This window comes from Zootoca vivipara, chromosome Z2 (genome assembly GCF_965207765.1).
Source record: "Zootoca vivipara chromosome Z2, rZooViv2.hap1.1, whole genome shotgun sequence".
Classification (NCBI taxonomy): Eukaryota; Metazoa; Chordata; class Lepidosauria; order Squamata; family Lacertidae; genus Zootoca; species Zootoca vivipara.
Genome location: NC_142585.1, coordinates 49,795,164 through 49,812,570, shown reverse-complemented (window position 1 = coordinate 49,812,570; position 17,407 = coordinate 49,795,164). Strand labels below are relative to the sequence as shown.

Sequence of the window (17,407 nt, the reverse complement as noted above, 5' to 3'; positions counted from 1 at the left end):
CCTCCAAAAAAAAAGGAGACTCCACCACACGCCTTGGTAGCAAATCCCACTGCCGAACAGCTCTGACTGTCAGGAAGTTCTTCCTAATGTTGAGGTGGAATCTTCTTTCTTGAAGTTTGAATCCATTGCTCCGTAGATCAATAGGAACCGCCACAGCGGGAAGGTCAACGGCGTTTCCGTGCGCTGCTCTGGTTCGCCAGAAGCGGCTTTGTCATGCTGGCCACATGACCCGGAAGCTATACGCCGGGTCCCCCGGCCAATAATGCGAGATGAGCGCGCAACCCCAGAGTCGGTCATGACTGGACCTAATGGTCAGGGGTCCCTTGACCTTTATTTCCATCAGAGAAATGTTGGAGGGGATAGAGTTCTCTGAGCCATTTGGCCACCCGAAGGCAGCCCTGTATAGGGAAGTTTCAAAATGTTTAAAATGGAGATTGAATCCTGACAAGACAGAGGGGCTGTTTGTGGGGGACAGGAGGCGGGCGGGTGTGGGGGACTCCCTGGTCCTGAATGGGGTCACTGTTGACTCAGGTCAAGTCTGTGGTCTACCAAGACTCCTGGATCCTGTTCACATGTCCTGCTCTCAAGCCAGGTGTCCCCCATCCTGTATTTGTGCCTTTCATTTTTTTTTTGCCCTTACATTTCTCCTTGTTAAAATTCATCTTGTTTGCTTTGGCCCAGTTGTCTAATCTGTTAAGGTCATTTTGAGGTGTGATCCTGTCCTCTGGGGTATTAGCCACCCCTCCCAATTTGGTGCCGTCTGCCAACTTGCTCAGGATGCCCTCAAGCCCATCATCCGAGTCATTGATAAAGATGTTCATAGAATCATAGAATCATAGAGTTGGAAGAGACCACAAGGGCCATCCAGTCCAACCCCCTGCCAAGCAGGAAACACCATCAAAGCATTCTTGACATATGCCTGTCAAGCCTCTGCTTAAAGACCTCCAAAGAAGGAGAATCCACCACACTCCTTGGCAGCAAATCCCACTGCCGAACAGCTCTTACTGTCAGGAAGTTCTTCCTAATGTTTAGGTGGAATTTTCTTTCTTGTAGTTTGAATCCATTGCTCCGTGTCCGCTTCTCTGGAGCAGCAGAAAACAACCTTTCTCCCTCCTCCATATGACATCCTTTCATATATTTGAACATGGCTATCATATCACCCCTTAACTTTCTCCTCTCCAGGCTAAACATACCCAGCTCCCTAAGCCGTTCCTCATAAGGCATCGTTTCCAGGCCTTTGACCATTTTGGTTGCCCTCTTCTGGACACCTTCCAGCTGGTCAGTATCCTTCTTGAACTGTGGTGCCCAGAACTGGACACAGTACTCCAGGTGAGGTCTGACCAGAGCAGAATACAGTGGTCCTATTACTTCCCTTGATCTAGATGCTATACTCCTCTTGATGCAGCCCAGAATTGCATTGGCTTTTTGAGCTGCTGCATCACACTGTTGCCTCAGGTCAAGTCTGTGGTCTACCAAGACTCCTGGATCCTTTCCACATGTACTGCTCTCAAGCCAGGTGTCTCCCATCCTGTATTTGTGCCTTTCATTTCTTTTTGCCCAAGTGTAGTACTTTACATTTCTCCTTGTTCAAATTCATCTTGTTTGCTTTGGCCCAGTTGTCTAATCCGTTAAGGTCATTCTGAGGTGTGATCCTGTCCTCTGGGGTATTAGCCACCCCTCCCCATTTGGTGTCGTCTGCCAACTTGCTCAGGATGCCCTCAAGCCCATCATCCGAGTCATTGATAAAGATGTTGAATAAGTCTGGGCCCAAGACAGAATCCTGTGGTTCTTCCCACTACCTAAAGAAAGAGTATGTAAGATAGACTCTCTCTCCTTCTCAAAGGGACTGTAACCCACCCTAGGATGGGGTCGGACCTTGCTGTAGATCAGGCCTCCCCAAACTGCGGCCCTCCAGATGTTTTGGCCTACAACTCCCATGATCCCTAGCTAAGAGGACCCGTGGTCGGGGATGATGGGAATTGTAGTCCAAAACATCTGGAGGGCCGAAGTTTGGGGATGCCTGGCCTACAACTCCCATGATCCCTAGCTAACAGGACCAGTGGTCAGGGATGATGGGAATCGTAGTCCAAAACATCTGGAGGGCCGAAGTTTGGGGATGCCTGGCCTACAACTCCCATGATCCCTAGCTAACAGGACCAGTGGTCAGGGATGATGGGAATTGTAGTCCAAAACATCTGGAGGGCCGCAGTTTGGGGAATGCCTGCTGTAGATCATATCCCAAGAGCTGAGGGGGACCCAACTCGCCTGGCACATAAAAGCCCAGAAGTGATTTGAAAATTGTTCCATCATCACCAATGCCGTTATCCTTCTTCTGCCTCAGTTTGTCCCCTTCCCACCTTTAAAATGGGCGTTTTCCCCCGTTTGTGGGATGTTCTCCCCCAAAGAGGCTCGCCAGGCAAAAACATTCCCTCTTTACCTAGGCCTTCATCCATTAAACAATCTGTGACCTTTTAAAGGGGGGGGGCTCTTATTATGATTTTCTTTCTGTGATTGTTTTACCGCTGTTATTTATTACGGCGCTGCTGTTTATTACATTTATATGCCACCCTTGTCTGCCGAGGATCTGCATTCAATCTGCATTTCATCCTCACAACAACCCTACAAGGTAGAATGAGCTAAGAGGTGGTGACCGGCCCAAGGTGAGCTTCGTGACCGAGTGGGGATTCGAACCCAGCTCTCTCCCAGGTCCTAATTCGACACTCTAACTAGGCTAGGCTATGTAAAATTATGGTTCTAATGTTGCCCACCCCTCTGGGATCTTGGATATTACGCTGTGTATACGTTGAATAAATAAATAAGTATATAAAGTATATAAGTATATATATATATATATATATATATAGGTATATAAATAATATGATTTTCTTTCTGTGATTGTTTTACTGCTGTTATTTATTACGGCGCTGCTGTTTATTACATTTATATGCCACCCTTGTCTGCCGAGGGTCTGCATTTCATCTGCATTTCATCCTCACAACAACCCTACAAGGTAGAATGAGCTAAGAGGTGGTGACCGGCCCAAGGTGAGCTTCGTGACCGAGTGGGGATTCGAACCCAGCTCTCTCCCAGGCCCTAATTCGACACTCGACACCAGGCTAGGCTATGTAAAATTATGGTTCTAATGTTGCCCACCCCTCTGGGATCTGGGATATTACGCTGTGTATACATTGAATAAATAAATAAGTATATAAAGTATATAAGTATATATATATATAAGTATATAAATAATATATATAATAAATAAGTAAATAAATAAATAAGTATATAAAGTGTTTTCATGTCCTAGGAATACTCTTGGGTCCATCTTCCCTTTCAATCTTCACAAAATACAGAAAGTCGGGGGGCGGGTGGAGGGGCGGGACCCCCCCCCTCCCCGCCATACGCCTCAAATAAAGAACGGCAAGGTACCTATGCGTACGTATTTTCACATCTTACAAATCGGAGGGATTCGATTCGGCTTCAAAATAGATTTATAGCGTTTTATCATTGGGTTCAAAAGAGATACATAGCATTCTGTGCACGGAGCGGCGGCGGGTGGATTCGCATTCGGGGCTTTTGCTCCGAGGGCCGCCGACAAGACGACTTGGCTTCCGGGACAATTGCAGGAGTTGGGGGGTGGCTGAAAAAGTCGGGGGAACTCCCCTTCCTTCTCTCACACCCCGCCCCCCCCACCCCCGTCAAAAAATATATGCAAATTTCCTCCCCCCACCCCCACCCCAATTCGCGCGCCCAATCATCTAAATAGTGATAGGTTGTTGGATCTAAGAGGAGTTAGGACTTACCTTCCAAGTCCCGGGACCGGCAGCCGTGCGACGCCGGAAGTGGCGCCGGCGTCGCTTCCGCCGCCGCTTTGCCCTTCTATGGGCGCCCAAAATGGCCGCCGGCGGCTTCGCACACGTGTCGGGAAGTGCGCCGGCGCGGCTCCCGGCGCCGCTCCGCCCATCTACGGGCACCCAAAAATGGCCGACGCCGCCGACACCGGAAGCCGCGCCCGTGCGCTTCCCGTCGGCGCGGCTTTTGAACCGGCGGCGGCCATCTTTGGCGCCCACAGAAGGGCAAATCGGAAAGGGGGAAAAATATGGCCGCCGGCAGGAGAAAATAACGGGGGGAAACGGGAGACGAAGTGAGACGGGGGGCCACCGGGGAAAGGTAAGTAAAAACGGGGTTTTCCCGGGGAAAAACGGGCTACTTGACAGCTATGAGTTAGGGGGCCGCAGTGGAAGCAATGAAGAGCTGGAGAGCGAAGCCCCGCCCACCCACCCGCCCGCCCTCCCCAGCGGCCAATCGTGTGCATTTATTTCAGAGAGTCATTTGTTGGCGTGGGGAGGGGAGATGCCGGTTCGGGAGGCGCTGCAAAGGAGAGTCTTTCTTTAGGTAGTGAGGATGCCGGCACTTTGGGAGGTTCCCGCACCCAAGGCTGGGCAGAGGCGGTCCACAACATGCTTGGTCACGGGTGCGAATCGGTGGGCGGGGAACGCAGCGAGGCGTCGTCAAAGAGAGGGTTCTTCACTTCCATTTCGCCCGTCTGCGTCGGGTCCCGGGCGGTGCAGGCGGAAAGAGAAGGGAGAAGATGCGAAAAGCAGCCAAAATTAAGGGATTTTTAGTCACTTTCTCCCCCAACGCCCAGTTTTTTTTTTTGGCATTTCCTTTTAAAAATCTACTGCCCTACACCAGGCATCCCCAAACTGCGGCCCTCCAGATGTTTGGGCCGACAACTCCCAGGATCCCTAGCTAGCAGGACCGGCGGTCGGGGAAGATGGGAATCGTAGTCCAAAACATCTGGAGGAGGGCCGAAGTTTGGGGGTGCCTGGTTTATTGCGTTTGCATCCCGCCATTTTCTCCACGGAGCTCGGCGGGTCTCTCTGCCTGTCTCCATTTAATCCAGGCATCCCCAAACTGCGGCCCTCCAGATGTTTTGGCCCACAACTCCCATGATCCCTAGCTAGCAGGACCAGTGGTCGGGGAAGATGGGAATCGTAGTCCAAAACATCTGGAGGGCCAAGGTTTGGGGGTGTCTGGTGTAGGGCAGTGTTTCCCAACCAGTGTGCCTCCAGATGTTTTGGAACTACAACTCCCATGATCCCTAGCTAACAGGACCGGCGGTTGGGGAAGATGGGAATCGTAGTCCAAAACATCTGGAGGGCCGAAGTTTGGGGATGCCTGGCCTAGGGCAGTGTTTCCCAACCAGTGTGCCTCCAGATGTTTTGGGACTACAACTCCCACGATCCCTAGCTAGCAGGACCGGCGGTCGGGGAAGATGGGAATCGTAGTCCAAAACATCTGGAGGGCCGAAGTTTGGGGATGCCTGGTTTATTGCGTTTGCATCCCGCCATTTTCTCCACGGAGCTCGGCGGGTCTCTCTCCCTGTCTCCATTTAATCCAGGCATCCCCAAACTGCGGCCCTCCAGATGTTTTGGCCGACAACTCCCACGATCCCTAGCTAGCAGGACCAGTGGTCAAGGATGATGGGAATTGTAGTCCAAAACATCTGGAGGGCCGAAGTTTGGGGATGCCTGGCCTAGGGCAGTGTTTCCCAACCAGTGTGCCTCCAGATGTTTCGGGACTACAACTCCCATGATCCCTAGCTAGCAGGACCGGCGGTCGGGGATGATGGGAATCGTAGTCCGAAACATCTGGAGGAGGGCCGAAGTTTGGGGATGCCTGCCCTACACTGTTCAGCTGTAAGAACACGCAACTGTATGATCAAGATTTCTTTAGCACCTCAGAGTTGGAAGGGACCCCCAAGGGCCATCCAGTCCAACCCCCCCTGCTGAGCAGGAAACACCGTCAAAGCATTCTTGACATATGGCTGTCAAGCCTCTGCTTAAAGGCCTCCAAAGAAGGAGGCTCCACCACACTCCTTGGCAGCAAATCCCACTGCCGAACAGCTCTGACTGTCAGGAAGTTCTTCCTAATGTTTAGGTGGTTATACTATTAGAATCATAGAATCGTAGCGTTGGAAGAGACCCCAAGGGCCATCCAGTCCAACCCCCTTGCCGAGCAGGAAACACCGTCAAAGCATTCTTGACAGATGGCTGTCATTGCCTCTGCTTCAAGACCTCCAAAGAAGGAGACCGTTAACAGCCATCTGCAGTCGTTAACAGCCATCGACAGGTTTACCACTCCCATCAGCCCACCACCCATTCCCACCCACCCCCACCGCCCCCTGTATCCTATATAATAAAGTCCAAGTTGTCCCCGCGTCCCGTTTTCGCGCTAATGCGCGTGTGTCCCGGGGACACAGGGATTGGACGCAGAGACTGGACCGTTTCCCTGCGGCCGCCAGCCGCCATTTTTTATTTTTTGCCTCGCCCGCGCGGTGGGTCGCGCGGCGGGCGCCTCCGCTTCCTGAGCGGGAGGCGGAGGCGCCTCCTAAGAGCCTCTCTGGCGGCTGAACTGCCCGCCGTGGTCTGAGGGCGGGAGGGGGGAACAGGCCGCTTGCCTCCCTCGGCCCCCGGGCAGCTCGGAAACCTTCCTCAGGCCCCCTTCTGCCCCCTTCGGAGGCTGGCTTTCCCTTTGTCTCGCCTCCCTAACCCCCTTCTCCCAGCGGCAGGAGCGGTGCTCGCTCCGGAACTCATTGCCGGGCAGCGACACCTCTGAGCGCCTGCAGAGTGCCCAGACTTTTCTAGCGCCCGTTTTCTACACGGGCTTAATGACACTAGTATATATATATATATTTATATAAGGGTCTGGTTGCTTCTGTTTCAAGTGTATCTGAAGAAGTGTGCAACACTTAGTTCAGGCACCCCCAAACTGCGGCCCTCCAGATGCTTTGGCCTACAACTCCCATGATCCCTAGCTAGCAGGACCAGTGGTCGGGGAAGATGGGAATCGTAGTCCAAAATATCTGGAGGGCCGAAGTTTGGGGATGCCTGACTTAGTTGGTCTTTAACAGGCATCCCCAAACTGCGGCCCTCCAGATGCTTTGGCCTACAACTCCCATGATCCCTAGCTAGCAGGACCAGTGGTCGGGGAAGATGGGAATCGTAGTCCAAAACATCTGGAGGGCCGAAGTTTGGGGATGCCTGACTTAGTTGGTCTTTAACAGGCATCCCCAAACTGCGGCCCTCCAGATGCTTTGGCCTACAACTCCCATGATCCCTAGCTAGCAGGACCAGTGGTCGGGGATGATGGGAATTGTAGTCCAAAACATCTGGAGGGCCGGAGTTTGGGGATGCCTGACTTAGTTGGTCTTTAACAGGCACCCCCAAACTGCGGCCCTCCAGATGTTTTGGCCTACAACTCCCATGATCCCTAGCTAGCAGGACCAGCGGTCGGGGATGATGGGAATTGTAGTCCAAAACATCTGGAGGGCCGAAGTTTGGGGATGCCTGACTTAGTTGGTCTTTAACAGGCCTCCCCAAACTGCGGCCCTCCAGATGCTTTGGCCTACAACTCCCATGATCCCTAGCTAGCAGGACCAGTGGTCAGCGGTGATGGGAATTGTAGTCCAAAACATCTGGAGGGCCGAAGTTTGGGGATGCCTGACTTAGTTGGTCTTTAACAGGCACCCCCAAACTGCGGCCCTCCAGATGCTTTGGCCTACAACTCCCATGATCCCTAGCTAGCAGGACCAGTGGTCGGGGAAGATGGGAATCGTAGTCCAAAACATCTGGAGGGCCGAAGTTTGGGGATGCCTGACTTAGTTGGTCTTTAACAGGCATTCCCAAACTGCGGCCCTCCAGATGCTTTGGCCTACAACTCCCATGATCCCTAGCTAGCAGGACCAGTGGTCGGGGATGATGGGAATTGTAGTCCAAAACATCTGGAGGGCCGGAGTTTGGGGATGCCTGACTTAGTTGGTCTTTAACAGGCACCCCCAAACTGCGGCCCTCCAGATGTTTTGGCCTACAACTCCCATGATCCCTAGCTAGCAGGACCAGCGGTCGGGGATGATGGGAATTGTAGTCCAAAACATCTGGAGGGCCGAAGTTTGGGGATGCCTAACTTAGTTGGTCTTTAACAGGCCTCCCCAAACTGCGGCCCTCCAGATGCTTTGGCCTACAACTCCCATGATCCCTAGCTAGCAGGACCAGTGGTCAGCGGTGATGGGAATTGTAGTCCAAAACATCTGGAGGGCCGAAGTTTGGGGATGCCTGACTTAGTTGGTCTTTAACAGGCATCCCCAAACTGCGGCCCTCCAGATGCTTTGGCCTACAACTCCCATGATCCCTCGCTAGCAGGACCAGTGGTCAGGGACGATGGGAATTGTAGTCCAAAACATCTGGAGGGCCGAAGTTTGGGGATGCCTGACTTAGTTGGTCTTTAACAGGCATCCCCAAACTGCGGCCCTCCAGATGCTTTGGCCTACAACTCCCATGATCCCTAGCTAGCAGGACCAGCGGTCCGGGATGATGGGAATTGTAGTCCAAAACATCTGGAGGGCCGGAGTTTGGGGATGCCTGGTCTTGAAGGTGCTACGGAAGGAATTTTTTAAATTTTGCTTCAATCAAACAAGGAGAACTTTTGTTTTCAAGAAGCACGCCGAGTGAGACCAACTCTGACCCGGGGGCCAAGGGCGCGCGGAAGAGGAAACACTTACGGGAGCAAGGCCTGGACACTCGTAGACGGTGAAGTCCCCGTCTTCGTTTTCTTCGTCCGAAGATGCAGATTCCGGACCTTTGGCCTCCTCTTTAGTCCTAATGGATGGGGGGGGGGAGGAGGGTGAGATGTTGGCAGGGCGGGCTGCCTTTCATAGAATCATAGAGTTGGAAGAGACCCCAAGGGCCATCCAGTCCAACCCCCTGCCAAGCAGGAAACACCATCAAAGCATTCCTGACAGATGCCTGTCAAGCCTCTGCTTAAAGACCTCCAAAAAAAGGAGACTCCACCACACTCCTTGGCAGCAAATTCCACTGCCGAACAGCTCTTACTGTCAGGATGTTCTTCCTAAGGTTTAGGTGGAATCTTCAAAGCAACAGGAGTCCTGTTGCTTAAACCAAGGTATATGAGAGCTGCCTGCAGGTATTCAGAAAAGAGGGACAGTGGCACTTTGCGTGTGCTCAGAGGCTACTCCCCTTGCTCAGTGAAACACAATAGGATCCAGCCCCAGGGGATCCACATTCAGTCCTGCTTCCTTTCTGGGTGTGCATTTGGCAAGCCTTTAACTATGGCCTCCCTAAATTAAATTCATAGAATCATAGAATCGTAGAGTTGGAAGAGACCACGAGGGCCATCCAGTCCAACCCCCTGCCAAGCAGGAAACACCATCAAAGCATTCTTGACATATGCCTGTCAAGCCTCTGCTTAAAGACCTCCCAAGAAGGAAACTCCACCACACTCCTTGGCAGCAAATGCCACTGCCGAACAGCTCTTACTGTCAGGAAGTTCTTCCTAATGTTGAGGTGGAATTTTCTTTCTTGTAGTTTGAATCCGTTGCTCCGTGTCCACTTCTCTGGAGCAGCAGAAAACAACCTTTCTCCCTCCTCCATATGACATCCTTTCATATATTTGAACATGGCTATCATATCACCCCTTCACCTTCTCTTCTCCAGCTCCCTAAGCCGTTCCTCATAAGGCATCGTTTCCAGGCCTTTGACCATTTTGGTTTCCCTCTTCTGGACACGTTCCAGCTTGTCAGTATCCTTCTTGAACTGTGGTGCCCAGAACTGGACACAGTACTCCAGGTGAGGTCTGACCAGAGCAGAATTCGCCCGTTCAGAACACCCAACCCGCTCTCCCCACGGAGTTGGGCTAGAGGACCCCTGTGGGTGCCTTCTGACGCAGTCCTATGGTTCTATGACTCCACACACAGAGAGCCAAAATGTCAATTCGGTGTCCAGGGCAGCTCCATCTGGGACGCAGGATGAGACCCCACCTGCCTGCAGACTGTCTCGCCAGAGTGGTGCATGCTCTAGTTATCTCCCGCTTGGACTACTGCAATGCGCTCTTCGTGGGGCTACCCTTGAAGGTGACCCGGAAACTACAACTAATCCAGAATGTGGCAACTAGACTGGTGAATGGAAGCGGCCGCTGAGACCACATAACACTGGTCTTGAAAGATCTACATTGGCTCCCAGTACGTTTCCGAGCACAATTCAAAGTGTTGGTGCCGACCTTGAAAGCCCTAAACGGCCTCAGTCCGATATACCTGAAGGAGCGTCTCCACCCCCATCGTTAAAGACCTCCAAAGAAGGAGACTCCACCACACTCCTTGGCAGCAAATCCCACTGCCGAACAGCTCTTACTGTCAGGAAGTACTGAAGGAGCGTCTCCACCCCCATCGACATATGAAGTTCTTCCTAATACTTTCTTGTAGTTTGAATCCATTGCTCCGTGTCCGCTTCTCTGGAGCAGCAGAAAACAACCTTTCACCCTCCTCTATATTTATTTAAGGTGTGTTCGAAATTGCGACAAAGTGAAGATGGCTGGGTGCCAGCGTGGCGCACGGGCTTTGCCACACTCCTGGGGCTGTTTGCCCCGCACTCCTAACTGCACACCATAAGGTTGCGAATATAAGCCCCATTTTGACTGTCCACGGTCGGGATTTGGGGGGAAAGTGAGTCTATAAGCCTGGCCAATACAGTACTTTAAAAACTAGGTTACCACTGTCTTGGTAGACCACAAACTTGACCTGAGTCAGCAGTGTGATGCAGCAGCTCAAAAAGCCAATGCAATTCTGGGCTGCATCAATAGGAGTATATCATCTAGATCAAGGGAAGTAATAGGACCACTGTATTCTGCTCTGGTCAGACCTCACCTGGAGTACTGTGTCCAGTTCTGGGCACCACAGTTCAAGAAGGATCCTGACAAGCTGGAACGTGTCCAGAAGAGGGCAACCAAAATGGTCAAAGGCCTGGAAACGATGCCTTATGAGGAACGGCTTAGGGAGCTGGGTATGTTTAGCCTGGAGAAGAGAAGGTTAAGGGGTGATATGATAGCCATGTTCAAATATATAAAAGGATGTCATATGGAGGAGGGAGAAAGGTTGTTTTCTGCTGCTCCAGAGAAGCGGACACGGAGCAACGGATTCAAACTACAAGAAAGAAAATTCCACCTAAACATTAGGAAGAACTTCCTGACAGTAGGAGCTGTTGGGCAGTGGAATTTGCTGCCAAGGAGTGTGGTGGAGTCTCCTTCTTTGGAGGTCTTGAAGCAGAGGCTTTACAGGCATCTGCCAAGAATGCTTTGATGGTGTTTCCTGCTCGGCAGGGGGTTGGACTGGATGGCCCTTGGGGTCTCTTCCAACTCTACGATTCTATGATTCCCCCGCCTTGCAATACTAGAATTGAGGATCATCCAATTAAGTTGACAGGCAGCAGGTTCAAGCAAACGATGCAACTCACTGCCACAAGATACCATGGGGGCTCACTGGCTTAGGTGGCTTCAAGAAGAGACTAAACATTAGGAAGAACTTCCTGACAGTAAGAGCTGTTCGGCAGTGGGATTTGCTGCCAAGGAGTGTGGTAGAGTCTCCTTCCTTGGAGGTCTTTAAGCAGAGGCTTGACAGGCATATGTCCAGAATGCTTGGATGGCGTTTCCTGCTCGGCAGGGGGTTGGACTGGATGGCCCTTGTGGTCTCTTCCAACTCTATGACTCTATGATTCTCTATGATTCCACCTCAACATTAGAAAGAACTTCCTGACAGTAAGAGCTGTTCGGCAGTGGGATTTGCTGCCAAGGAGTGTGGTGGAGTCTCCTTCTTGGGAGGTCTTTAAGCAGAGGCTTGACAGCCATATGTCAAGAATGCTTTGATGGTGTTTCCTGCTTGGCAGGGGGTTGGACTGGATGGCCCTTGTGGTCTCTTCCAACTCTTTGATTCTATGAGTAGGAAGAACTTCCTGACAGTAAGAGCTGTTCGACAGTGGAATTTGCTACCAAGGAGTGTGGTGGCGTCTCCTTCTTTGGAGGTCTTTAAGCAGAGGCTTGACAGGCATCTGCCAAGAATGCTTTGATGGTGTTTCCTGCTTGGCAGGGGGTTGGACTGGATGGCCCTCGGGGTCTCTCCCAACTCTAGGATTCTAAAAACATGGGGAGAAAAAGGCGCTACTCACTTCTCCATGGAGAGCATCTGTTGTTTCTGGTGTTGGTAGTGGTACATCTGGGCACTCTGCGCCAATTTCTTGTCGCCAGGCTTTGGGGGGAGAGAAAAACAGACACAGTGTACACGGCAGGGCAAGTTGGGCTGTTGCAGCGAGTTTGGAAAGAAAAAAGAGCATGCGGAAATCGTCACAGCCCGGCGAAGTACTTCCCGTTGAGAAGGAGCCGAGTTCGGGGAAGCTGCTCACAAAGGGATTTCTGTATTTTAGTGTTTTGCTGGAAGCCGCCCAGAGTGGCTGGGGGAACCCGGCCAGATGGGCGGGGTATAAAAAATAAATTGAAATTAAATTGGGAAAAAAAAATTTAAGCAAAGGGCAGGCCCCTCCCTAAGGGACGTAATCCTTATGCCCCCGGAGCAATTGTATTAACTGCTAGCAGAGATGTATTTGGAAGGTTGTGAGGCCAGAACAGGATACGATACAGAGATGCAAAGGTAACCTTCTGCCATGGGTGGGTAACTGGGGCTCATTATTAGGGTGGGTCCTAAAAAACTTTTTTTGGGAAACTTTTCCTCCCTCGATCTTATATCAGGCGTACGGTATAAACATAGTCAAATTTCAAATTGGGGACAAATCGGTTCATATTTAGACCCCGCTCCTACAGATGGAAATTTGGCCTCGCGGCGAGTGATGAAAACGTAGGCATTACTTAATTACTTAATTACTAATTACCAAAATAGAGGTTTAGTGTAAGGCATAAAAGCATATTTTTAGCATATATGGTGTACAAGTACAATGTATAATATTGCATAAGGCATAACTTTATTAACTACGCAAAAGGTAAGCATTTAGTACAATTTATACCTAAGTAATTACTTAATTACTAATTACCAAAATAGAGGTTTAGTGTAAGGCATAAAAGCCTATTTTTTTAGCATATATGGTGTACAAGTACAATGTATAATATTGCATAAGGCATAACTTTATTAACTACGCAAAATGTAAGCATTTAGTACAATTTATACCTAAGTAATTACTTAATTACTAATTACCAAAATAGAGGTTTAGTGTAAGGCATAAAAGCCTATTTTTTTAGCATATATGGTGTACAAGTACAATGTATAATATTGCATAAGGCATAACTTTATTAACTACGCAAAATGTAAGCATTTAGTACAATTTATACCTAAGTAATTACTTAATTACTAATGCCCAAAATAGAGGTTTAGTGTAAGGCATAAAAGCATATTTTTTTTAGCATATATGGTGTACAAGTACAATGTATAATATTGCATAAGGCATAACTTTATTAATTACACAAAAGGTAAGCATTTAGTACAATTTATACCTAAGTAATTACTTAATTACTAATTACCAAAATAGAGGTTTAGTGTAAGGCATAAAAGCATATTTTTTTTAGCATATATGGCGTACAAGTACAATGTATAATATTGCATAAGGCATAATTTTATTAATTACGCAAAATGTAAGCATTTAGTACAATTTATACCTAAGTAATTACTTAATTACTAATGACCAAAATAGAGGTTTAGTGTAAGGCATAAAAGCCTATTTTTTAGCATATATGGTGTACAAGCACAATGTATATTATTGCATAAGGCATAATTTTATTAATTACACAAAATGTAAGCATTTAGTACAATTTATACTAATTAAGTATAATGTGATGTTTTGATGCAACACATAATATGGGTGGTGTTTGTTTAATGTTTATGTTTACTTGTTTAGTACAACGTTTGCTTAATTGTTCCATATCATTTGTTCCAAACCATTGGTTTTTCACGTCAATTATCAACATGTTTTCTCTTAAATAAATAAATATTGCAGAAAAGAAGAGTAGGCAACTCTTATTGCTCTACATAAAACCTAAAATTGCTGTTGATTAGTTCACAATTGAACATACTGAGAATAAATGAGTCCAATTCCTACGTTTTCATCACTCGTAGCGAGGCCAAATTTCAGTCTGTAGGAGCAGGGTCTAAATATGAACCGATTTGTCCCCAATTTGAAATTTGACTATGTTTATACCGTACGCCTGATAGAAGATCGAGGGAGGAAACATTTTCCAAAAAAGTTTTTTAGGACCCACCCTACTCATTATTGCCTGGAATTAGGCATAGAAGTGTTTGGTTTTTCTCCAACATTCCCTATAAACAGCGAAGGGCATCGTGTTGAGCGCATAGCCGGAAAATGGGCGCAAAAGAGGCAAGGACCTACCGAGGTCTTGTCATACGACGGAGGGCCCGGGAGTTTCTGAGCTGGGTAGTCGGCTTTCTGAGCGAGGCGTATTTCCTTTTGCAGCCTGGGGAGAAAAAGCAAGGGAAGAATGAGACACGCCAGCAGCTCGCTGGATCAGGCCAGGCATCCCCAGACTGCGGCCCTCCAGATGTTTTGGCCTACAACTCCCCTGATCCCTGGCTAACAGGACCAGTGGAGAAGAGAAGGTGAAGGGGCGATACGATAGCCATGTTCAAATATACGGAAGGGTGTCATGTGGAGGAGGGAGAAAGGTTGTTTTCTGCTGCTCCAGAGAAGCGGACACGGGGCAACGGATTCAAACTACAAGAAAGAAAATTCCACCTCAACATGAGGAAGAACTTCCTGACAGTGAGAGCGGTTCGGCAGTGGGATTTGCTGCCAAGGAGTGTGGTGGAGTCTCCTTCTTTGGAGGTCTTTAAGCAGAGGCTTGACAGGCATATGTCAAGAATGCTTGGATGGTGTTTCCTGCTTGGCAGGGGGTTGGACTGGATGGCCCTTGTGGTCTCTTCCAACTCTATGATTCTATGATTAGGAAGAACTTCCTGACAGTAAGAGCTGTTCGGCAGTGGGATTTGCTGCCAAGGAGTGTGGTGGAGTCTCCTTCTTTGGAGATCTTTAAGCAGAGGCTTGACAGGCATATGTCAGGAATGCCTTGATGGTGTTTCCTGCTCGGCAGGGGGTTGGGACTGGATGGCCCTTGGGGTCTCTTCCAACTCTAGGATTCTATGATTCTAACTCCAGCCTGGCGTGCAGGGATGCCGGTTAACATGGGAATTAAAGGAAAAGGTAAAGGGACCCCTGACCATTAGGTCCAGTCATGACCAACTCCTGACAATAAGAGCTGTTTGGCAGTGGAATTTGCTGCCAAGGAGTGTGGTGGAGTTGTTGTTGTTGTTGTTGTTGTTATAAGTTCGGTGGTGGGGACAAGACTCCCCTAAAATTTTTGGATTCATTAAAACTCCATACAAGAAAGAAGATTCCACCTAAACATTAGGAAGAACTTCCTGACAGTAAGAGCTGTTCGGCAGTGGAATCTGCTGCCAAGGAGTGTGGTGGAGTCTCCTCCTTTGGAGGTCTTTAAGCAGAGGCTCGACAGGCATATGTCAAGAATGCTTGGATGGTGTTTCCTGCCTGGCAGGGGGTTGGACTGGATGGCCCTTGGGGTCTCTTCCAACTCTACGATTCGATGATGATGGGAATTGTAGTCCAAAACATCTGGAGGGCCGAAGTTTGGGGATTCCCGGTCTAGCCTATTCCCAACAGTGGCCCACTTCTGAAGAGCCCATAAGCAGGGCTTGAGGGCAACACTCTGCGTCCCTCGGCACTTGATACTGCCTTGTTTAGTGCTTAAGAGTGCAAGATTTGAACCCGGGAGAGACCAGAGTTCAAACCCCTCCTTGGCCACTAGGGTGGGTCATAAAAAACCTTTTTTTTGGAAAATGTTTCCTCCCTCGATCTTCTATCAGGCGTATGGTATAAACATAGTCAAAGCATTCTTGACATATGCCTCTCGAGCCTCTGCTTAAAGACCTCCAAAGGAGGAGACTCCACCACGCTCCTTGGCAGCAAATTCCACTGCCGAACAGCTCTTACTGTCAGGAAGTTCTTCCTAATGTTGAGGTGGAATCTTCTTTCTTGAAGTTTGAATCCATTGCTCCGTGTCCGCTTCTCTGGAGCAGCAATGAGTTGGGTGGGTCCTAAAAAACTATTTTTGGGAAAAGGTTTCCTCCCTCGATCTTCTATCAGGCGTATGGTATAAACATAGTCAAATTTCAAATTGGGGACCAATCGGTTCATATTTAGATCCTGCTCCTACAGATTGAATTTTTGCCTCGCTACGAGTGATGAAAACATAGGAATTGGACTCATTTATTCTCAGTATGTTAAATTGTGAACTAATCAACATAAATCTTAGGTTTTATGGAGAGCAATAAGAGTTGCCTACTCTTATTTTCTGCAATATTTATTTATTTAAGAGAAAACATGTTGATAATTGACGTGAAAAACCAATGGTTTTGAACAAATGATATGGCAATGGATTCAAACTTCAAGAAAGAAGATTCCACCTCAACATTAGGAAGAACTTCCTGACAGTAAGAGCTGATCAGCAGTGGAATTTGCTGCCAAGGAGTGTGGTGGAGTCTCCTTCTTTGGAGGTCTACTAAACAAGTAAGCATAAACATTAAACAATAAAACACCACTCATATTATGTGTTGCATCAAAACATCACATTATACTTAATTACTAATGACCAAAATAGAGGTTTAGTGTAAGGCATAAAAGCATATTTTTTAGCATATATGGTGTACAAGTACAATGTATAATATTGCATAAGGCATAACTTTATTAATTACACAAAATGTAAGCATTTAGTACAATTTATACCTAAGTAATTACTTAATTACTAATTACCAAAATAGAGGTTTAGTGTAAGGCATAAAAACATATTTTTTTAGCATATATGGCGTACAAGTACAATGTATAATATTGCATAAGGGATAACTTTATTAATTACACAAAATGTAAGCATTTAGTACAATTTATACCTAAGTAATTACTTAATTACTAATGACCAAAATAGAGGTTTAGTGTAAGGCATAAAAGCATATTTTTTAGCATATATGGCGTAAAAGTACAATGTATAATATTGCATAAGGGATAATTTTATTAATTACACAAAATGTAAGCATTTAGTACAATTTATACATAAGTAATTAAGTATAATGTGATGTTTGGATGCAATGCATAATATGAGTGGTGTTTTATTGTTTAATATTTATGTTTACTTGTTTAGTACACCGTTTGCTCAATTGTTCCATATCATTTGTTCAAAACCGTTGGTTTTTCACGTAAATTATCAACATGTTTGATCTTAAAGAAATAAATATTGCAGAAAATAAGAGTATGCAACTCTTATTGCTCTACATAAAACCTAAAATTTATGTCGATTAGTACACAATTCAACATACTGAGAATAAATGAGTCAAATTCCTACGTTTTCATCCCTCGCAGTGAGGCAAAAATCTCAATCTGTAGGAGCAGGGTCTAAATATTCACCGATTTGTCCCCAATTTGAAATTTGACTATGTTTATACCGTACGCCTGATAGAAGATCGAGGGAGGAAACA

General features: G+C 47.8%; 1 protein-coding gene across 1 annotated transcript in view; it reads right to left on the bottom strand.

The window, feature by feature from the left end:
- Positions 1-3,473: 3,473 nt before the first annotated feature.
- Positions 3,474-17,407, bottom strand: part of NPDC1 (neural proliferation, differentiation and control 1) — a 43,329-nt gene continuing 29,395 nt past the window's right edge. The window contains exons 6-9 of the mRNA XM_088665433.1: positions 14,238-14,322; positions 12,015-12,094; positions 8,564-8,660; positions 3,474-4,546 (exon numbers count right to left, since the gene is read on the bottom strand). Coding sequence (XP_088521559.1) covers positions 4,469-4,546; positions 8,564-8,660; positions 12,015-12,094; positions 14,238-14,322 — 340 coding nt within the window. The 3' untranslated portion in view covers positions 3,474-4,468. The remainder of the gene's footprint in view (positions 4,547-8,563; positions 8,661-12,014; positions 12,095-14,237; positions 14,323-17,407) is intronic.